Source organism: Danio rerio, chromosome 12 (genome assembly GCF_052040795.2).
Source record: "Danio rerio strain M-AB ecotype USA chromosome 12, GRCz13ab, whole genome shotgun sequence".
Taxonomy (NCBI): Eukaryota; Metazoa; Chordata; class Actinopteri; order Cypriniformes; family Danionidae; genus Danio; species Danio rerio.
The window spans coordinates 46346068-46370525 of record NC_141032.1 but is presented as its reverse complement, the minus strand read 5'-3'; the positions used below and the strand labels follow the sequence as shown (position 1 = coordinate 46370525).

The 24458-nt window shown below is 36.1% G+C and overlaps 2 protein-coding genes across 2 annotated transcripts; both read left to right on the top strand.

Moving 5' to 3' along the window:
- zgc:112964 lies at nucleotides 1-13798 on the top strand. The gene is given in 9 exon segments (NM_001327869.1): nucleotides 1-50; nucleotides 636-758; nucleotides 1357-1380; nucleotides 4246-4379; nucleotides 4471-4749; nucleotides 4837-4932; nucleotides 9203-9350; nucleotides 12674-12756; nucleotides 12835-13798. Coding segments are annotated over 8 exon segments (903 nt in total). The 5' UTR covers nucleotides 1-50; nucleotides 636-700; the 3' UTR covers nucleotides 12916-13798.
- Nucleotides 13799-18535: 4737 nt separating this feature from the next.
- foxi1 (forkhead box i1) lies at nucleotides 18536-20239 on the top strand. The gene is given in 2 exon segments (NM_181735.1): nucleotides 18536-19228; nucleotides 19361-20239. Coding segments are annotated over 2 exon segments (1134 nt in total). The 5' UTR covers nucleotides 18536-18600; the 3' UTR covers nucleotides 19867-20239.
- Nucleotides 20240-24458: the final 4219 nt, after the last annotated feature.

The following is a 24458-nucleotide window of genomic DNA, read 5'->3' as shown; positions in this document are numbered from 1 at the left end:
AGATTTTAACCTCACAAACGTACAAAACACATTTGAGGAAGCCTTTTCTGGTGAGTATAGTCTGTGTTTTTGTCTCTGTTTGGAAGTTTTTGCTATAATGTCTTATAAATATGTGCTGTGCATACAGTATATGTGACCCTGGACCACAAAACATTATGCCTAAAATGTTATATTGCATGGTTATATTTATGTGAATATCCAATCACACATTATATGGGTCACAAATACAGGTTTTTCTTTTATAATAAAAAAAATAGAATATTAAGTTAAGATCATTTTCCATGAATACAATTAAAAACTGAACTTAATTTGGACATCTTTAAATTCTGCTTTGTGTTTATTTATAATTTTTGACTTTCAAATAGTTGGATCTCAACGCAAATTTGTCATATTTTAACAAACATTCAACTGAAAGCCTATTTTATTCAGTTATTAGAGTATACATCTCAATTTACAAAAACTGGCCCTTTGGTTTTATAGAAAATGTTTTATTATAAATCAGTTTTATAGTTCTGGGTCACAAATCTGATTTAATATTTTATAGTTTAAAATGAAAAGATGAGTATTAATAGAATTAAATGTTATTAATAAATCTAATCAAATAGTTATATTTGTTCTTTTGTGCTTGCATTCAGATTCTCTGAAAGCAATTATAAGCTTGCAATGACATTCTCATACTTCTGACCTCCGCACATTTATCATGAGGGTGTTTTCAGCTTTACAATATCTGCCGGTGTTCATATCAGTCTTTTCACTGAGTGAGTTTAAGCATCTCTTTGGAAAATATACAGTTAAAGTCAGAATTATTAGCCCCCATTTGAATTTTTTTTTCTTTTTTAAATATTTCCAAAATGATTTTTAACAGATTCAGGAAATTTTCGCAGTATGTCTGATAATATTTTTTCTTTCTGGAGAAAATTTGTTTTATTTGGATTAGAATAAAAGCAGTTTTTAATTTTTTAAACACCATTTTAAGGACAAAATTATCAGCACCTTTAGGCAATTTTTTTTTTTTTTCGGTTGTCTACAGAATAAACCATCGTTATACAATAACTTGCTAATCTAACCTAATTAACCTAGTTAAGCCCTTAAATGTCACTTTAAGCTGCATAGAAGTGTCTTAAAAATATCTTGTAATAATACTAATAAATCAGTTATAAGAAATGAGTTATTAAAACTGTTATGCTTAGAAATTTGTTGATGAAATCTTCTCTCCGTCAAACAGAAATTGTGGAAAAAAATTAACTGGAGGGCTAACAATTCTGACTTCAACTGTATGTTTCATTACACTTCAAAAACAATAACATACTTTCAAATGTGGCTTCATTCAAATTCTGTGATGTTTCTTTTCAACAGGCTGGGTGACAAAAGCACAGACAGGTAACTTTGGAACATTACCAGACAGTCAAACTAACTATAGAACTAACAGGGAATTTTCATATAATTCTTGCACGATTTGAACAAACATTCATATCTAAATTCATTAAAAGTTATCTAGTCTGTAACATATGGACATTGTGTGTTTCACATCATGTTCTTTTAAACATACACTGTAAAACCCAACAGTCAACTTTATCAAATGAAAGTGTAAGTGTAGTCAAGTGTAGTCAACTCAGAATTGACTGAAAGTTAATTCCACTCATTTGAAAAGAGTCTTGAACCCAGTGTTGAAGGTAATGAGTTAATTAAATACCTCATTACTTAACTTAAATGGAGTAAGTTCACAGTACTCATATAGATACGTTTTTTTTTTAAACTCAAATGGTTTGTAGCAATCGGTTTCCTCAACAGCTTATTGGGTTTTACAGTACTCAGTTGGTTTGAGTTCTCTTCATTTATTAAGTTTTACTATTTGCTCAAAGTGCTTCATTTGCAGGATTAGTTTTTGAACTTAATTTTTTTTTTTGTTTCCTCAAATGGTTTGAGTTGCCTTCACTTTTTGGGTTTTACAGTATATATTTGGGCTGCGTGATTTAGGGAAAATCTGGCATAGTTTTGTTTTACTGCAATATATATTTTGTATACAGTTTCAACAGATGATTTGAATAGCTCTGTATGGAAAATGTTCATTAATTTAGATCGACTAGGATGATCAAGTCTTTATCTATGCAGTAGATTTGAATAAATTATAATAAATTACAAGCTAAAATAAATAAATAAACAGTGCCTTTTGTCTTAACTGTTTTTCTCTTTAATAAATAATCTAATCCTGCAATGTGACTACACAAACATTGTGAAATTGATATATTGTTCTACCCAAAATACTTTCTCAGAACATACACTTTGAAAAAAAAATTCAACAGTATTTCATTTATGTGTTTTTTTTAATCCAGTGTTCTAGTTTGACTAATTGTTTAAAAGAACATTTAAAGCAAACATTTATATACTGATTATTTTTAAAGTGATACAAAGGAATGTTGGTGTGTTTGCTTAGCCAGGGTTGTGTCTGAAAGCTCTAAAGTCAACATTAGAAGTATAAGTGCTTCAGCCTACATTTTTGTGAAACTTCAAAAACATACTTATACTTTTTACTGCTGTTCTAGGTAAAGTGAAGGCTGCAGGGCAGAATGAGGACATGCTTTGTTCCTTTTAACAATCATGTTATTTACAGGGGCTTAATGGAAGATTAAAGGGTTGTTTTCATGCAGTTCTTTGCACAACACCCAATTAATAACATGCTGTAACAGATTCACAAAAATGTAGGCATCGCCCTCTAGTGGATTTGTGATCTGAAATGAGCCACAAAATATACATGGAACATTAAGTTTAGCAAAAATGCATGCATCGATGTATGAATTTCAATTTATTATTAATAAAAAAGATTAAATTAATTGATTTCTAACAGTTAAAAGCTTCACTTTAGTATCATTTTGAGTGTAAAATTTTTTTTTTTAACTGACGTTTCCCACTTTTGATAACATTTCAAGCGAAATTAGTATTTTAGTAAGCAAATATTCCAGTGCCTATTTTGTTCTACATGATTACCTCATAATGCTGTCTCAGAAATCAGTCTGAAATCACAAATGCTGCCTCCTGATAGGACAGAGAGTAAGCGGCCAAAGCTTTCAGATGCATAATCCACCCCTCCCCCCTAAAAAGAGACATTTTAAAAGATAGAAATTAATAAATGTTGAGAAATAATGTTTCATAACGTATTGCAAATGTTCTTGGAATATGTTTTCTTTAACTGCAAATACAAACATAAACCCACAGAGAAAACTGATATTCATTCATTCATTTTCTTGTCGGCTTAGTCCCTTTATTAATCCGGGGTCGCCACTGCGGAATGAACCACCAACTTATCCAGCAAGTTTTTACGCAGCGGATGCCCTTCCAGCCGCAATCCATCTCTGGGAAACATCCACACACACACACTCATACACTACGGACAATTTAGCTTAACCAATTCACATCATCTTTGGACTGTGGGGGAAACCGGAGCACCCGGAGGAAACCCACGCGAACGCAGGGAGAACATGCAAACTCCACACAGAAACGCCAACTGAGGCGAGGCTCGTACCAGCGACCGAGCGACCTTCTTGCTGTGAGGCGACAGCACTACCTACCGCGCCACTGCTTCGCCGAAAGCTGATATATTCCAATTAATATATGCAAATTACATATAAACTTGTTTTCTAATAAAAAAAAACTCTTAACGTTGATTAATTACCTAAGATTCCATCATGTGTCTTTGATTAAATACAGATTTTCAAAGTTGTGGTATTCCATTGGAGTCACAGTTATGAGTCACACCAATAAGTCACAGTTATGAGCCCTTATTAATAGAGTAATTAATATTTTTTTAAAACATAGATTTAATTACTAGTTCTAATTTGTATGTCATATATGTAATTTATATTGCTATATATAAAGCAGGTCGCACACCAGAAGCGCCGCTCGGCGCCGCAACACGGCGCGCACATGACAGTTTAAAGTATCGCAAACAAGACGCGCACACTCGCATGATATTTAGCATGAAACTAATCAAATGGCGCTCTGTGGCACAGCTGAAATATGAACTGTTTCCTGAGTCGTGACTGGTCGCCGCTGACAGCCGCTGACTTGCGGCGCCGGTGTGTGTACCCTGATAAAAAAAACTATGTTTAGAATTCTAAAATGCGTGGCGCTGCGCTGCGCGCCGCGGCGACAAGCGGCGTTTCTGGTGTGCGACCTGCTTAAGACTTCTATATGGGATTATTAAAGTTGAACTATTTATTTATTTATTTTTATTTTATTTTATTGCAGTGCCTGTGATGTTCTATTCATTCGGCTCAGAAGCAGGAGACACTGTTTATACCGCTGATGGCAATGAAAACTCCACAGTTATCAACCTAGAAAGTCCTTTTGTGTTCTTTGGCCGCACATACAACAATATATATGTGAGAATTCTCTACTGTCTTACACATGTGAAAGATAAAAATGTGACATGCACGACCAAAGTTCTTTATTTTATTTTATTTTTTAATTTAGGCTAACATTAATGGATACCTTACATTCAAGCAGCCTTCATCAGATTACACTTTTCAGTACTTTCCCATCAACGGAAGCGAAGACATCATTGCTCCACTCTGGACCAATGCTGATGTCAGCGGAAATGACATCATTGCATACCAGCAGTACTCAAGTGGAGATGTGCTCACTCGCACCACTCAGGATATAAACCATTATTTCCCAAATCTGAGCTTTAGGGCTACTTGGGTGCTTGTTGTAACATGGGATCAAGTGGACTATACTTACCAATCTAACGCAGTAAGTTTTGTTTACATCTTCTTAGTCAAAGTTGCAAATGTGATACTCTCGGAGCTACATGTCAATCACTGTTCCCTGACTTTGCAGGCATCACTGTTTCAAGTGGTTTTGGTTTCAGGGAGTGATGTGTCATTTATTCTCATGAATTATGGTGACTGTGCTCTGACGCAAAATATGGTGCAGGTAAAACATGCCTTATTCAGTGCTGTGAAAAAGTATTTGACCCCTCTTTTTTTTCCATGTTTGTGAAGTTTTATAAACTAATTTTGAGAGGTGCATATGATCTGATTGATCGCAGCTGGTCTCCCATCTGCAATCATCAATAAACCAATCAGATTAATCCAAACCTACAATAAATAGCCCATTTCATCTTACTACACTTATCTTCGTTTTTGAAGAATCCCCCATCCACCACATATCCCCCTTTTCCTCCTCAGGCGGAGCTTTTAAGAATTACCAAATCTCGGACCCTCTTACATGCTCATTCACCAGAAGGGAGCCCTGGGCTCAATTACCTCCGAGCTCAGGGTTCTCTCCTGGGACAGGCATGCCAAACCTGTTATTAGTTTCAAGCAATATCTAAGTGTGAACTCTTAAAGTCAGACTTTAAGCAGACCTATTATGCCCCTTTTTACACTATTTAAAAAAAGGTCCAAATCCTAATTCTACCCCTTAGCCTCTTAGCCCTTCCCCTAAGGCAGGGTTTTTCAAAGTCTAAGACAGTGGGCCTCCCTTTTGACACAACTTATCCATTGGCGCCCCCCTCCTCCCAAACATGCACGCACACACACACAAAATTCTAGAGGTTTTCTTGCTATCTCATCATGCTTGGTTTCAAGGTGTCGCTGAAGTTTAGCAGGTCTCAAGCTGTCATTAGCCAAAATATCTTGACAAACCACACATAAAGGTCGTGGTTCATCAGCTGGTCCTGTCCACGTAAATCCTAAACTTAAATACTGATCATCATATCATCGTCTTTTGGGTTTAAGCCCTGAACTTGAAGGCTTTGAATCAGGGGGTCTCAGAAACCGATCCATTGCATTAGCAGCATGATTAGCAGGCATATACCTGTATTGGCGGGCTTGCCAAACAGAAGCAAATTCACAGCTATGGCCTTCTGGGTAAAAAAGGTTTTCTTATTTTTGATGTATTATTTTTTTAGCTTTGTTTAATCAAAACGTTTAAAATGATAAAAAAATACATATAATAATTAAACTTAATAATTATATTTTTATTATATAATATTTTTCCCGCGCCTCCCCTGACATGCTCTGGCGCCCCCCAGGGGAGGCGCGCCTCACACTTTGAAAACCCCTGACTTAAGGGGTAGATGGTCACTAATGGGCTTACCTCCTCTGATGACACATACAAAGGCAGAATGTCAATCAAAGTGTTTCTGCAGACTGTTTTTACCAAGTGTGATAATAAAAAATATATAATTAATACACTTTTACAATTAGAAATTGGTTAAAGTCACAGACTGTTGCCACACAACTGTGTTTAAACCAACACAATCTCACAGCAAATCATACCTCTTTGATTTAGTGGCTAGTTTGTATGAATACTTAAAATCTAATTCATACAAATTAGTACGACTTGCTCATCACCCAATGATGGTTGGGTTTAGGGGCGGGATCGGGTGACACACCCCTTTTTTAGTATAGTACATTTTCATACAACTGAACTTGTACAAAATCGTACAAATTAGCCACTAAACTGACTAAATGTAAAATACTTAAGTTTTCTTGTGAGATCAAGCTGGTCTAAACCCCTCATGAAAGTGATTTTTGCATAATAGGTCCACTTTAAAGGGATTATTTACCCAAAACTCATCAGTTACTCACCCAAAACACATATTTGTTGTTCCTATTATTAAAGTCAGTGGTTACAGAATTTTTTCTTTCTTCAGTATATCTGTTTTGTGTGTGTTCATCAGAGAAAACAAACTTATAAAGGTTTGGAACTGCTTGAGAGTGAGTAAAATATTAAGTAAAAACTGGTATAATTGGTGGGTGAACTGTTTTTTTTAAGTTCCTTCATTCATTATCTACCGGGGCCGGGTCGCGGGGGCAGCAGTCTTAGGCCCCGTTTACACTAGTGCGTTTTAGTTTTAAAACGGCGTTGTAGAATGAAAACGATCCGCGTCCACACTCGCGTTTTACCCAGCGTTTCTGAACAGCTCTCCGTCCACACCAAAACGCTGAAAACGCACATCACGTGACCACACACACACTCTCGGGCAAGCGCTCCAGCATTTCTACCCAGATGAGAGCTCTGCTTGTCGGACTGCTCATCAAGCATCTCCCGCTGGATCTAATCTCGCTATATTTGCTAAACGTGATATTTCATTCATGTTGTTGTCTTTATCTAACGACATAGGCCAATTCCCTGACTTTGGTCATTGGAATCTATTAAGTTACTTGTTCACGGGTAAAATGTTTTGGTTAAGCGCAAAGATAGGTTAATGATTAATCCAGGTACATTGACTGATCGCTTGCCTTTATTTCCTACAATGTATAAACTTATTGTATGTTATACTTTTTAAATTATCGATTATTAAAACTGATATTCAGCAAAAGAGAGGGTGCGTTTCGTATTTTCACTGAAATTGAAAGGAGGCAGTTGTTATCGGCTCCGTTTTGTTATAAATATCCACACAGTGAAGATGACGCTCATATATGCAGCACGGCGCCTCAACATTTCTGCTGTCTGTTAAGTTGCTAATATTAAAAAGAAAATAGGCAGTTCCTTAAATCATGTTTACATTTTATTGTTGAGAAAGTGAAACAACGTAGCCAAGGTGATGTGAATGAAGTTATAAAGTACACTGTTCCCTTTGAAGATTGACGCGTGTCCTCGGTATGTTTTCCATATCAAACTGAGAAGGGGGAGACTGCAGCCTTGATCAAACTTGCGAAGTCTTAGCTTACAAGAAGATGATGCGAGACTGAACTGTGTGTGGGCTACTTAATATTGAGGAAAAGCCCCAATCAGATAGGCGAACGTCGGCAGCCCCGCCTCCGTTTTCAGATGTCTCCGTCTTTCCCCATCCACACTGAGACGGAGCAGCAGCGTTTTAGAATGAAAACGGCCTTTCCAGCGTTTTCAAAAAGCTCCGTTTTCGGCGCTCGAGAACTCCGGCGTAGTGTGGACGGATGGCGTAACCGTAGCAAAACTTATGCGTTTTCAAACTAAAACGCACTAGTGTAAACGGGGCCTTAGGAGAGAACCCCAGACTTCCCTCTCCCCAGACACTTTCTCTAATTCCACCGGAGGGCTCCCGAGATGTTCCCAAGCCAGCAGAGACACATAGTCCCTCCAACGTTTCTTCCCCGAGGCCTCCTCCCGGTGGGACATGCCTGGAACACCTCCCTAGGTAGGCGTCCAGGAGGCATCCGAAACAGATGCCCGAGCCACCTCAGCTGACTTCTCTTGATGTGGAGGAGCAGCGGCTCTACTCTAAGTTCCTCCCGAGTGTCAAAGCTCCTCACTCTATCTATAAGGGTGCGCCTTGCCACCCTGCAAAGTAAACTCAATTCGGTCGCTTGTATCCGAGATCTTGTGCTTTAGGTGAGAGTAGGAGATTGGCCGTTAAAATCGAGCTCCTTCTTCACCACAACGGACTACTATATTGACCACATTACTGCTGTCACTGCACCAGTCTCATATTCCATCCTTCCCTCACTCATCTGTTTCTTTAAGTATTTTAGATAATCTTACTGCTTTAGATATTACAGTGATAGTTAGTTCTGTGAATGAACGTCGCCTCGTGGTTCCATACCAAAGAGGGAAGAAATCACTTTCGCTCACGCTCACGCTCAATCTGCCCAGTTGGTGGAATGAACTCCCTAACTGCATCAGAACAGCAGAGTCACTCGCTATTTTCAAGAAACGACTAAAAACTCAACTATTTAGTCTCCACTTCCCTTCCTAATCTGCAATTGCCTCTCTGGATATCACACTAACTGTACCCAAAAAAAAAAAATTACTAATACTTCCCTTCTTAGACTTTACAGACCTGAAACTTGCCTATAGCACTTATTCATTGACATTGTTGCTCTTATAGTAGTGTAAGTTGCTTCCTTGTCCTCATTTGTAAGTAGCTTTGGATAAAAGCGTCTGCTAAATGACTAAATGTAAATGTAAATAGTTGGTTAAAAAAAACAGTTTTTAAATAGTTATTCCAATAATTAAAGGAAGTAAACTTTATTGCAAAGATAAATCTGGACAGCATTTCCCTCTAATGAATGGAGATAAAAGGTAAAAAATTTGAACTTTCTCCATTTTGTATTTACTGTGTTTATGTTTGTGTAACATTAAAACTTGGTTGGACAAATATGCCCAAAAAAAATCTGATTCAAATACTTTTTCACTGCAATGTACTTTCATTGAACAAAATATATCTGTCCTTTCTTGAAATACTCTCTCAATCATTATTTTCTTGTTTGCACAGGCTGGTTTTGACACGATAAACTCAACAGCGTACTATGTTATTCCTGGGTCAAACAATGGGACCCTTATTCCTAACCTCATGAACTCCAGTAATGTCAATGTTCCTGGTCGATGGGTCTTCAGGGTGAATGGAGGATCCAGCTTACAAGGTAGCCTATTGTATACCGTCATTAAGATTATAGATTGTCATCCTTTAGTGTTGCATTTTGCTTTTTGATTTGGGAACATTTAATACTATGAAAAACAAAACAAAGCTATCACCCACAACAGTGTACTAAAGAAGTTAAAATATTGTATTTTTAAAAAGACTGTGGAGTTGTTAACCCCAAACATCACCTTCACACTCCACCAAAGATTAAATTACTTAATTAAGGCTGTCAGTAGTAGTAGTTTCAGAGTTTAAAAGTAAGTCATGATGTGATGCTTATAAATATTGACTACATCCAGCAACATGGATTAGTGGCATCTGTGGCTGTATGATTTACTAAAACAAAGCAGTTTATAGGAGTTGTTTGTTCAGACTAAACTTTAACAGACAAGATTTGTTTTCAACAATTGAGTTGTATATTATTATTTTTAGTTCCCTAAATGGATGTGCCCCAGCCCCTAATTGGTTGAGGAAACTTGTTTGTGTACACTGGGTTATGATCAGGGCTTGACATTAACAGAGATGTATAGTAACGAAGTAAAACTACTTCACTACTGTACTTAAGTACTAAAAGGCTGTATCTGTACTTTACTGGAGTGTTGTTTTTTCTCCTACTCCACTTTTACTTAAGTACATATTTTCGATGAGTTTAATACTTTTACTAAGTGGCGTAGTGGACGGGCCCGCAGGGCACGCATCGCAGGGGGGCACCATGTGACCAGGGGGCCCGACGTCAACCCCGGCTGAAATAAGGGAAGTTTTTAATTAAAAAAAAAAAGTATTAATATTATTTTTAAAATATTATTATTATTATTATTATTATTATTATTAGTAGTAGTAGTAGTAGTAGTAGTAGTAGTATTAAATTATTCGTATAATTAAATTATTCATATTATTAAATTATTATTATTATTATTATTAAAATATTATTATTAATATTATTATTATTATTATTATTATTATTATTATCCAATAACTAAATGTCTAATTAATCTAACTTGCCTAGTTAACCTAATTAAATTAATTTAGCTTTTCAATTACAATTTAAACTGAATTTTTGGTTAATCTTGCAACAGCATAAAAGGTTATACACTGTCATCAGGACAAATTGGATTATTAGAAATGGGATATTATTAAAACTGCATGGGATATATTTGAAAAAGATTTGCACAAAAAAAAACTTGCACAGGGCTAATAATTACAGGAATAATGAACACTTTTAAATTACATTAAATATACTGTTCTTTAGGCATCACGGTGGCGCAGTGGGTAGCACGATTTCCTCACATCAAGAAGGTCGCTGGTTCGACCCTCGGCTGGGGCTGGGTCAGTTGGCGTTTAAGTGTGGAGTTTGAATGTTCTCCCTGTGTTGGAGTGGGTTTACTCTAGGCATGGGCCGGTATATGAATCTGATGGTATGATAATCGTGGATTAAAAATTCACAGTTTGATGGTATTTTTATTACTGCTCTAAAATATATCATTTTTAAATGTCTGGGTAAAAACAGTGCTTTTGATGGTTTCATCTCTTCAAACTTAAGACTTTTTAGGACCTTTTTAAGATTATTATGAATTAAATTTTAGACTTTCACATGGCAAAACGTTAATAATTTTCAGTAATAACCAATGGATTTTTGTTTTACTTGCACCATTAAAATAAAAAATCTGTTATTTCTTAGCAACATATTTTAAATAAAGTGTCAAAACACGCAAACCTTAGTTATATACATAAATATTTTATTAGCATAACCTTTCTTTAAAAAAAGACAAGTTTTTTTAAAAGCTTTAATAAACTAAATTTATGCACAACATAAATTAATCCATAAAAACATGGGGAACGTTTAAACAAATGTTATTGTGAGGATGGAAGGAAGACAATTAAACCATATTGTTAAATAGGCAATAAATGTTAATTTTATTAAACCTTTTTTGTTTGTTTGTTTGTTTGTTTGTTTGTTTGTTTGTTTGTTTGTTTGTTTGGTTGGTTGGATTTGTTGTTTTACCGATTGGCCATAGCTTTACATGGACAATTAGTGAAAATTAAGACCTGTTTAAAAGTATTTAGGACCCACAACAGCATATTTCAGTGAATTTATTACTTATTAAGGGCTTAAATTTGAACACAACATATTTTATTTTGAGAAACATTTATTATATTTTGGAGCAGTAAACATGTCAGGCTGAATAATGAAAATGAATCATCTGCTGGAGATACCACTGTCCTTAAAAAAAAAAACTTTAAAAAAAAGTAAATAAAAAAATCGATCACATACCTTTGGAACGATATTGCTTTTTGCCGGTTTTAAAACCTTGACTTTTTTAAACCGCGGTAAACCTTGAAAATGGTTATCTTTCCATATTTCCCTCCGGGTGCTCCAATATACCTGCCTGAAAGTATTTTACGTTTTGTCAGTTTAGTTGCTCATTCGGATTTATTTCATATGACTAAACTCGTACGAATTTGTTGGATTTTAAAAAGGAGGCGTGGCACCCAACCCCACCCCTAACCCCAACCTTCATTGGGTGATGAGAAAATCTTACAAATTCATACGTTAAATCGTACAAATTCATACGTTAAAAAAGTTACGAATTGCTGTGAGATTGTGTTGGATATACCAACACAATCTCATGGCAATTCGTAATTTTTTCATTTAGTGGCTAATTCGTACAAATTCGTACGATCTAATTCGAACATTTTAGTACGATTTGCGTATCCCCCAATGACGGTTGGGTTTAGGGGTGGGGTTAGGTGCCACGCCTCCTTTTTAAAATCGTACATTTTATTACGACTGAACTCGTACGAATAAGTAATTTATTACGAATAAAATACTTACGTTTTTTCGTGAGATCAGGCTAAATATACCAGTCTGATCTCACGAGAAAACGTAAGTATTTTACGTTTTGCCAGTTTAGTGGCTAATTCGTACAAATTCAAAGTCGTACGAAATTGTACGATTTTAAAAAGGAGGCATGGCACCTAACCCCACCCCTAAACCCAACCGTCATTGGTGGATGAGCAAATCATACTAAATTGTACGAATTAGATCGTACGAATTCATACCAGCCACTAAATCAAAAAGTTACGAATTGCCGTTAGATTGCGTTGGATATACATTTCAAAGACATGTGGTAGGGTAAATTGGGTAAGCTAAATTATTTTAGTGTATAAATGTTTCCCATAGATGGGTTGCAGCTGGATGGGCATCCGCTGCGTAAAATGTGCTGGATAAGTTGGCGGTTCATTCCGCTGTGGCGACCTCAGATTAATGAAAGGACTAAGCCCAAAAGAAATGAATGACTGAATTCTGTTCTTTGTTTCCATTAGAAAATGTCATGGGAATTCAACTGAGAGTTACTTCATTTTCAGACCTAACACTGACTAAAAACATCGAGATCTTTTTAAAGGAGGTAAGTGGTTATTTTACTGCATATTCTGTGCTAACAGATGATTTAGATAATGTTAATCTGTTTGCATCTCAATTTCAGCTACAAGAGGAGCTGGTCAAATACGGTCTGCCAGACAGCGTGAAGCTCAACTTAAGAGGAATCAAAAAGGCCCAGCCATAATATCAGCCTCATGAGAAGACATATGTGTAATATATTATAAATATTCCTGTCATTGAATATACCAAGAAAGCAAAAACAATAATATACTGAATGAAATGTTAAATTGCAGCCATGCCAGTTTTTAGTTAGCACCATATAATTTACAAAATAGGGAAGATAAACCTGTGCTTCCTCTACTTGCTACAATCATAACTTGATCATTCATTCATTCATTCATTCATTTTCCTTCGGCTTAGTCCCTTTATTCAACAGGGCTTGCCACAGCAGAATGAACCACCAACTTATCCAGCATTTGTTTTACACAGCGGATGCCCTTCCAGCTGCAACCCAGTACTGGGATATAACTTGATCATATATTAGGACAAATATTTATGCCAATCAGATTGTATTTACACTGTTGTTGCTCAAGGAAAAAAGGATGGAGGTCAATAACTCTTTTTAAGAGCATTCCGCTGTGGTGACCCTTGATGAATAAAGGGACTAAGCTGAAAAGAAAACGAATGAATGAATAAGCCAATTAAATTGAATGTAAAATGTCATGTATGTTTCTTTGCTCACCACAAGAGGGAGCAAAACGCTAATTCTTAGACTTGGAGTGAAGACACGCCTTGAAATGTGAAACTTTGCGTTTGTGATTTAGAAAGGAAGGTGTCATTGTGACCCACGGTTTACCTCATGGGTTTAAGCTTGACCCCCATCATCATATTACTAACATTTAAAGTTTTGACATTGTTTCAAAAGCCTGCCATACCATTTTTTTCATGACCGGTCAGTCTGTTGAGTAGTAAATTGATGTTATTTGGTAAGTGCCTTAAACTGTTGTTTAAGTGATGTGACCTTAACTGCCCATTCAAAAAAAAATTGAATAAAAACTTTAATATTATGTCATATTTTTATGTAAATTATTTGTGTGAGGACGTTTTGGTTTTTTGTTTACTTAAATTTGTTATACTGTAATTTCTTGTGTTTTTTTTTTTTTGTAAAAAGCAAGATACATATCCTACACTCTCAGAAATAAAGGTACACGAGCTGTCACTGGGGTCGTACCTTTTCAAAAGTACACATTTTTACCTAAAAGGTCCATATTTACACCTCAAAAGTACATATTAGTACCTAAATAGTACAAAAGTGTTCCTTTTAAAATTTTAGGTACTAATATATACTTTTGCGGTACCAATATGGACCCTTTAAGTACAAATGTGTACCTTTTGAAGGTACCACCCAAGTGACAGCTCTTGTACCTTTATTTCTGAGAGTGTACAGTTTCTCAGAAGGAAGAAAAATGTGTGCGTATTTGAACCAGGGGTAAGCAAAATCCAAAATGCATGCTGCATTTGTTAAAATGTGTACAACTTATTTTTTATACAGCTAATAATTATATTTGGAAAATATGTTTATGTAAAGAAATAGGGCGGCATGGTGGCTCAGTGGTTATCAATGTCGCCTCACAGCAAGACGGTCGCTGGTTCGAATCCTGGTCGGGTCAGTTGGCATTTCAGTGTGAAATTTGCATGTTCTCCCCATGTTGGTACGGGTTTCCTCCGGGTGCTCCAGAGGAAGCTCCACACAGTCCAAAGACATGTGCTATAGGTGAATTTAATAAACTAAATTGGCCGTTGTATATGAGTTTGAGTTCGAGAGTGTATGGGTGTCTCAGCAGTGGGTTGCAGCTAGAAAGGCATCCGCTGTGTAAAACATTTTTTGGAATAGTTGGCGGTTCATTCCGCTGTGATGACCCCTGATAAATAAAGGGATTAAGCCGAAGGAAAATAAATAAATAAATGTAAAGAAATAGGCTAAAGCTAAGCCAAAATGTGAACATTTTATAAAAGAGATTAAGCAATATGGGAATACACTGTATAACTTTAGAAACAGAAACGCTAAAAGAAAACATGAAGCATTATGTTGATTCATTTGTTAATTAAATGTTTTTATTATTATTTCTATTTTTTTTTTTTACCCCTGGCAAATATGTTTATACTTTTGATTGTATACACTCTCAGAAATAACAAAAAAAAAGTGCACGAGCTGTCGCTGGGGTGGTACCTTTTCAAAAGGTATACATTTGTACTTAAAGGGTCCATATTGGTACCTCAAAAGTATATACTAGTACCTAAATATTTTAGGAGGAGCACTTTTGTATTTTTAAGGTACTAATATGTACCCTTGGGGTAATATTATGGACCTTTTAGGTACAAATTTGTACCTTTTGAAAAGGTACCACCCCAGTGACAGCTCGCGTACCTTTATTTCTGAGAGTGTACTGTTAATAAACTTTCCCTCATGTTTATTTTTATTGTTGTGATATGTATATGTTTGTACATATTTCATGATTGTAAACAAAATCTGTTATATTCTTGGTGTTCTCTATGTGGACACATGGTGGCGACAGAGAAGCCTGTCTGTGTGCTTTCTCACACTCAGAAATAAAGGTACGCGTGCTGTCACTGGGGTGGTACCTTTTCAAAAGGTACACATTTGTACATAAAGGGTCCATATTGGTACCTCAAAAGTATATATTAGTACCTACAAATTTTAAGAGGAACAGTTATAACACAGGTATTATAATGGACCATTCATTAATTTTCTTTTCGGCTTAGTCCCTTTATTAATCTGGGGTCGCCACAGCAGAATGAACCGCCAACCTATTCAGCATATATTTTACACAGCAGATGCCCTTCCAGCATCTTTGGGAAACATTCATACACACTCATACACTACGGACAATTTAGCTTACTCAATTCACCTGTACCGCATGTCTTTGGACTGTGGGGGAAACCGGAGCACCTGGAGGAAACCCACGCGAACGCAGGGAGAACATGCAAACTCCACACAGAAATGCCAACTCACCCAGCTGAGGCTCGAACCAGCGACCTTCTTGCTGTGAGGCGAAGGCACTATAATGCGACGCCTGATATGGACCAGTTAGGTACACATTTGTACATTTTAAAAAGGTACCACCCCAGAGACGGCTCATGTAGCTTTATTTCTGATAGTGCAGGGTAAAAAACCTAAATGTTTGACCACGTGAAGTGCATATGAATTAGCCTAAGTTTAAAATAAGACCGCCGATTTTCCTTTAGTCAGATATGTCATTTTCATCCTTCTTCACATTTATATCCCAATAGAAGATATCTAATTTCTTTCTTTGATAAAAAATCCAAAATTATAATCAATAAAAATCCACACAAATAATTAATAAATCAATAGTAGTCACTGTTTTAACTTTATATTTCACAGACTATTTTCATTCATTCATTCATTTTCTTTTCGGCTTAGTCATTTTATTAATCCGAGGTCGCCACAGCGGAATGAACTGCCTTCCAGCTGCAACCCATCTCTGGGAAACCAGACAATTTTTATAACTAATAAATTATAACAGTAGTAAGATAAATATTTATTATTTTTATTACAGAAAGCACACATTTACAACTTTCTAAAATTGTTCATGCAAAAGCCGAATAATTAAACTTTTTAAATTATTGTCATTATCCATCTGCTATATTCAAGCGAAACTTCTTTTGGGTATAAGATGTATTGCACATTTACATATGATAAGTTCGGCGGGGGTTTGGGGCTGGGTGCTTGGGGGTTCGTCCAGTTTTAATTTCATGTTATAGTAAGTGGTCATAATACATTATTACTCTGTGTTGAAGTTAAACATTTCATTTAATGTATACACACGCTAATTTCCTCTCAAAATATTTAGATATATTTGCAATTGGGCTGCAGGGTGGCGCAGTGGGTGGCACGTTCGCCTCACAACAAGAAGGTCGATGGTTCGAGCTCCGGCTGTGTCAGTTGGCATTTCTGAGTTTGCATGTTCTCCCCATGTTGGCTTGCGTTTCACCCACAGTCCAAAGTCATGTGTAATATGAATTGGGTAAGCTAAATTGTTCATGTGTGTGAATGAGTGTGTATGGATGTTTCCTAGTGATAGGTTGCAGCTGGATCTGGTGGTTCATTCTGCTGTGGCGAATGAAAATGATTTAATATATTTAAACACATTCTATACTCCTAAATAACCTAAAATTGTATATTTAAAATATGTTGCTCAATATGACAGTTTAATATTTTACCCTTAACATTTTTAATGTTTACATGTTGCTAACAACCTTCTTGTAGTTGTTATTTAAAGATATAAATTTATTGTTTAATATGATTTAATATAAAAAATCATCCCATACAGTGAAGCAAGTTTTGAAAAACTTGGGTGCCTTTATATATATATATATATATATATATATATATATATATATATATATATATATATATATATATATATATATATATATATATATATATATAGAACACAGTTTTCAGAATTATTAGCCCTCTTTTGATTTTATTTAATTTTTTAAAAATATTTCCCAAATGATGTTTAACAGAGCAAGGACATTTTCACAGTATGTCTGATAATGTTTTTTCTTCAAGAAAAAATCTTATTTGTTTTATTTCGGCTAGATTAAAAGCAGTTATTATTTTTTTAGAAAAACATTTTTGGGACAAAATTATTAGCCCCTTTAAGCTAATTTTTTTTCAATAATCTACAGAACAAACCATCGCTATACAATAACTTGCCTAATTACCCAAACCTGCCTAGTTCACCTTATTAACCTAGTTAAGCCTTTAAATGTCACTGTAAGCTGTAAAGAAGTGTCTTGAAAAATATCAAGTAAAATATTATTTACTGCCATCATGGCAAAGACAAAATAAATTCGTTATTAGAAATAGGTTTTTAAAACTATTATACTTACATGTGCTGAAAAAATCTTCCCTCCATTAAACAGAAATTGGTGAAAAAAAAAATTTTTTTATTAAAAATAATAATTCAGGGGGGCTAATAATTCTGACTTCAACTGTATATATATATATATATATATATATATATATATATATATATATATATATAGAGAGAGAGAGAGAGAGAGAGAGAGAGAGAGAGAGAGAGAGAGAGAGAGAGAGAGAGAGAGAGAGAGAGAGAGAGAGAGAGAGGGGGGGGGGGGGTATTTCCAACGTATATCTTCAACACTGCGAAAAATAAATAAATACTAAAAAAATTGCCTTACATTTTTAAGTTCAACCAGCCATTTTTAGCTCAATTTACATTAAACTGGCTTAAAGGAAAAGTTCACACAAAAATTTAAAATGTCGTAAATTACTCTTCCTCGTTCCAAACATGCTTGACTTTTTTCTTCTGTTAAAACACAAAAGAAGAAAAGCTGTAAACCTGTAACCATTGACTTACACAGTACTTGTTTTCTTTTATATGGAAGTCAACGGTTACAGGTTTGGAAACACTTGAGGGTGAACTATCCCTTTAGAACAGCTTGTTTAACAAAAAAGTGAGACTTCGTATTGACTTATTTTAATAAGTTTTGATTAAGATTTTTTTTTTACAGTGTAACTATCTTACATTTTTTAGACGTGTCCACCCTTTTTAGCGCTTAAACAGTCTTTGTTCGGCAAGCTTATCACGTGAATGATCTCGACGCCAGATTGATGCATATTGGATGAAGTTAATTGAGAAGAAGTGTGACAGTGGGAGGAGTAGTCAACATGAGTCCATTCACTGCATGCGCCCCGGACAGGTTAAATAACCCTCCCCTGAAGCGCACCCGGACACTCTCCTTGAGAAACCCCTCAGAGACGAGCACACTCAGCAGGTCAGATCGGAGAAACTCCATGTTTCTGGAGGGAGAGCGGATTATGAACGCGTTTGGGCAGCAGCCGTCGAGCCAGCAGACCAGTCCCCTTCAGCAGCAGGACATCCTGGACATGACCGTGTACTGCGACTCCAACTTCAGCATGTACCAGCAGAACCTGCACCATCATCACCACCACCACCACCACCAGAGGCCGCCTGCGCATCCCTCCGGCTACGGGCTCGGCGAGTACAGCTCGCCGAGCACCAACCCTTACCTGTGGATGAATAGCCCGGGCATCACCTCCACCCCGTACCTCTCAAGCCCAAACGGAGGCTCTTATATCCAGTCGGGATTTGGATCCAACCAGCGGCAGTTTCTCCCTCCTTCTACCGGCTTTGGAAGCGCGGATCTTGGCTGGCTCTCAATATCAAGTCAGCAAGAACTTTTCAAGATGGTCAGACCGCCGTACTCGTACTCGGCGCTGATTGCGATGGCTATCCAGAACGCGCAGGATAAGAAACTGACGCTCAGTCAGATTTATCAGTACGTGGCTGACAACTTTCCCTTTTACAAGAAAAGCAAAGCCGGCTGGCAGAACTCTATAAGACACAACCTGTCATTAAACGACTGCTTTAAGAAAGTTGCACGGGATGAAGATGATCCTGGTAAGTTTTAATGCTCTTTATCCTATTTATTAGATGATTACGCACTTAGAAGTACAATTACGCATTGACAAGTACAATTACGCAGTATATTTGTGCTTACATTTCTAATTCATCCCATTCTTTTTTTTTAAGGAAAAGGAAATTATTGGACTTTGGACCCAAACTGCGAGAAGATGTTCGACAATGGCAACTTCAGAAGGAAGAGAAAAAGAAGAGCCGACGGAAACGCGATGTCTGTGAAATCCGAGGACGCGCTTAAATTGGCGGACACTTCCAGTCTGATGAGCGCGTCTCCGCCGAGCCTCCAAAACTCCCCGACTTCCAGCGATCCCAAATCCTCTCCGTCTCCGTCCGCGGAGCACAGCCCGTGTTTTAGCAACTTTATCGGTAACATGAACTCCATTATGTCTGGAAACGCGGTCCGAAGCAGAGACGGCAGCTCTGCACATTTGGGGGATTTTACGCAGCACGGCATGTCTGGACATGAAATCAGCCCTCCCTCAGAACCAGGCCATATCAACACCAACAGACTCAACTACTACTCAGCATCGCACAACAGCAGTGGCTTGATCAACTCGATCTCCAACCATTTCAGCGTCAACAATCTCATATACAACCGGGACGGATCAGAAGTTTAGAGAGTTCATCAAACCTCTAATGTGTGCTCTGTGAGTACATGGACAAGCTGTAGATCATGTTTAAATGCAGTGTGTGTGTGGACTTTGGATGCATCAGGCTTGGATGTGCATCTTTTACATTTATTCTGTGATAAATATACAGTAGTCAACATTTGAAGCGGATCAAAATGTTGTCTTTAAACTATTATCCAACACCCATTCTTGTCATCTTAGGATTTTTTTGTGGTCCTCTTCAAATGTTTACTACTGTAAATACATCTAGGCCACTATAACAAGTGCCTTGTTGTTATTTTTTTTATAGTACAAATGTAGATATATTTTATTTAAATGCAATGCTTCTGATTTGTAAATAAAAACATGCGTATATCTGTAATATCTAGCATTTTTTGTTTCATTTGTCTCATATTAGCAGTGTTTCAAGACTCAAAAAGGTCATAAAAGGCAGAAAATAGTTCTTTAGATGATTATTCACGTTAAGGAAGATGTGTTTCTTCTTAAAGCTGGCATTCCTGTGCAAAAAAACACTCATTTTTGAAGTGTGTATGATGAGAAAAACATCATATGCGTGTCAACACAAACACCTAATGCATCTCAGTGTGTTTCCCACGCAGTCAGCGGGTGGTTGTGGAGATGCACGACACTGTAACAGCAATTAAGACATGTTTATGCAGTTTGTTTACTGCTGCATGCAATTACATATAGCTTGTTTGCATATGATGCAATCAAAAAGGACAACTTTTAATTCGCTTTTTAAACTAAGCTGCTGTTAAACCAAAGCATTGAGATATCAGATTGCACATTTTGATTCATGGTTAAGATGTAACAAAAACGTACATTTTAAAGTAATTTAACCAGCCCCCCATCTCTTTTCCCCCATAACAGATCAACTCCAGCAAACATATTGAGTTGACAATTATTTATCAAAAGAATTTCAGGTTTAATCGAGCGTTTGAATTAATCCGTGCTCCTGCTGTGTGCGCTCCTAATTGCTTTCTGCAAAAAGCCAGACATATTCAACTCTTCAGCATCCTCATTATCTCAGGGAGGTTTTTCAGCACCGGTATCTGTTTATTTACTGTACAGTAGTGCTGAATGGCTCAGACTCAACACGGGTGATGGTGTAAAATAGCTTTGTGTGATCTGCCGGTTTATTCAGAGATTTGGGCTGCCATTAACTCATGTCCAGTCTGAGCTGCATGAAAACAGTAGGTGAGATTGAGACACTTTCCGCTTGTCACTTTAAATACAGACGATTTCGACAAGTCATCACAGCTTCATATCTGGAGGGTTCAAAAGTTCGACTGTTTGTCTGGGAGCTTTTATTTACACTCGGCTTATTTAATGGTGTATCAGAAATATTCACATCTTAAAAATGCAACAAAAGTTTCTAGTTTCAAAAGTTTCTAGCCAAGATACACTGTAAAAAATGTTCAGTTTCACACAATTAATTTATGTTGGGACAACAAGAAGGAATTAAGTTAGCTTATTTAAGTGGATTGAACTTTTTGAACAATTAAGTTGTCAGGAAAAAAAAAAACTCAAGAATTGTGTTGTTTGATCTCATTTTAAATAAGTAGTTTGAACAAAAATCAAACTCCATTTTTTTGAGTGTTTCTAAAAACTAAATCAATAATTTTCAAAAATAATAATAAAAAAATGTAATGAGTTTATCCTTAAAACGTGCATAGCTCAGAACAATATAGTTATACATTTTAAGATGAGGTACAGTGTTACCAGATTGTTGTTTTCCATAAAAGTAATCGTCCAAAATTGATATAAATGATGCAATATGCCATAAATATTACCTATAATAATACAATTGTATTCATAACTGCATCAATATTAAAGCAAATCAAGTGTTTCTCAAAAGTTTAAAGGCTAACATTACATTGTAACCACAATTATTTTCCACGCCTTAAAAGAAACAAAAAAGGCACACATAACACAAATTCTGCCTGTCAGAGCACATTTTATTTATTTATTTATTAACACAAAACTACAAAAACAACCAAAAACTGCTTAATCTACCACACACACACACACACACACACACACACACACACACACACACACACACACACACACACACACACACACACACACACCTTTGATTGTTTTTCTCCTTTTTTAAATATTTCCAAAATGATGTTTAACAGAGCAAGGGCATTTTACAGTATGTCTGATAATATTTTTTCTCTTTCACGCCCACGTTCCCAACCCAGCACTGCTGGGTTATTGACCTTATTCTCCGCAGACGAGTGGGCGCTGCCATTTGAATCTTTTTGGCACGAGACTTCCGGTCTCATTCACTTCCATTCATTTTTAAACATTAAAAACTGCTCGTTTCGCTGTTTGATGTTGCAAACTGACATTTCCTTGTTATATTATTCTACTTGGTCTGTATAGTCATGCAAACATTTGTTTGTAGAGCAAGTAGTTTGATCATTTTTTGCCGTTTATTATTCCTTGTCATTTCTCCCATAGGCGACTGAAACAGAAGTTCTAAGACAATCGCAAAAACAGGCGCACTTCCGCATTTTAGAATAAGGTCAATAGATAAAGACCCAATCAACCCAATTTTGTTACCCAGCAGTCTCAACCCAGCATTTGGATTAAAAAAACCAACCCAGCGTTTTTTATAGTGAAGCAAAACAATGTGACAAGAAGTAAAATAAGCTTGTTTTCGGTTTGAAAATAATCCTGTTTATTTCACTTAACCCCACTGGCGGATAATTTAGCTTGTTCTAACAAGCTAACACTTAATTTTAATGTAGTATTTCTGTAAATAAAGCAATGCTTCTTCTTTTTTTTTTTTTTTGCAGTACAACCCAACGTTGGGTCAGTCATTCATTTTCCCTCGGCTTAGTTCCTTATTCATTAAGGGTCACCACAGCAGAATGAACCAACAACTATTCCAGCATGTTTTACGCAGTGGATTCCTTTCCAGCGGCAACCAAGTACTGGAAAACACCGATACACTCTCACATTCACACACACACACTCATACACTACGGTCAATTTAGTTTACTCAATTCCTCTATCTTTGGACTGTGGGGGAAACCGGAGCACCAGGAGGAAACCCACGCTAACACGGGGAGAACATGCAAACTCCACACAGAAATGCCAACTGACTTAGCTGGGACTCGAACCAGCGACCTTCTTACTGTCAGGTGACAGCGCTAACCACTGAGTTACCATTCCACCCAACATTGGGTCAATTTTTAGATAAATTACATTTTTAACCCAGTGGTTGGGTCTGGCCATATTTAACCCACCATTAGTTTACAACAACCCAACATTCTTAGAGTGCGGTAGTTCTAGAGTTCTTTCAAGATGTTTCTGAGCTCTTAAAGAGACAGTTCACTCTAAAAATTTATTAAATCTTGTACTCTCTCTTTACTTGTTTTAAATCACGAGAGTTTCTTTATTCTGGTTAACACAAAAGAATATATTTTGAAGAAAGCTGGAAACATGTGGCCATTAACTTCCATAATATTTGTGTTTTCTACTATGGAAATCAATGGTTACAGGCTTTCAGCATTGTTCAAAGTATCTTATTTTGTGTTCAACACAATAAAGAAACTCATAAAGGTTTAACCATTTGAGTGCAATATTTAGTACATTTTCATTTTTGGGTGAATTCTCCCTTTAAAGGCTAGTTTTAGAGTTACAAAGGTTCATCAATGACATCAGAGTAACACTATTTATTTATTTTTTTATTAAAATTTTATTTTATTTTTAACATTGTCACAAACCTGTGACCAGTATTTGTTTTTTATCCAGATTTTAGGTGTTCATTTCAAAGCAGTTTCATTTCAAAGTTAATCTACATGTCTCGTCTTGAAAAACCTAAATAAAAATGAAGATAACTGCAGTGATCTGGCTGTGTTGTGTGGGATAAAGCTAAACTAGTTTATTAAACTTACCCCACTGGCAGATAATGTAGCTTGTTTTAACAAGCTAACACTTCATTTCAATGTATTATTTCTGAAAATAAAATAAGGTTTATTTTTTCTTGTTTAGAAAATGCTTCTTGATTTGAGATTTTTAGATATTTGGACTAGAAATAAGACAAATATTTTTTGCAGTACAACCCAATGTCAATTTTCAGATCATTTTTTAACCCAGTGGCTGGTTTTGTCCATATTTGACCCAATGTTAGTTTACAACAACTCAACATTCTAGAGTGCGGTGGTTCTAGCGTTCCTCGAAGAATAAACAGATTTTAATCTAAATGTTTCTGAGCTCTTTAAGAGATACATTCATTCATTCATTCATTCATTTTCTTTTCGGCTCAGTCCCTTTATTAAACAGGGGTCGCCACAGCAGAATGATCCGCCAACTTATCCAGAATTAGTTGTACTGTAATAAAAGTATTTTTACTATTATTATTATATGAACAATATTATATTGAATGATTTGTAGTGTACTGTATGTACCGTTCCATTCTTGTTTTCTTAAATGAATTACTAAAAAAAGGACTAATTTTATTTCTACTGAAAGTTGAGTTTTGTCAAACTTAACTCATTTAATTGTTACAAGTCGAAGTAATTTGTTTAAGTTTTCACTTTTTACAGTGAGTGTAAATGCTC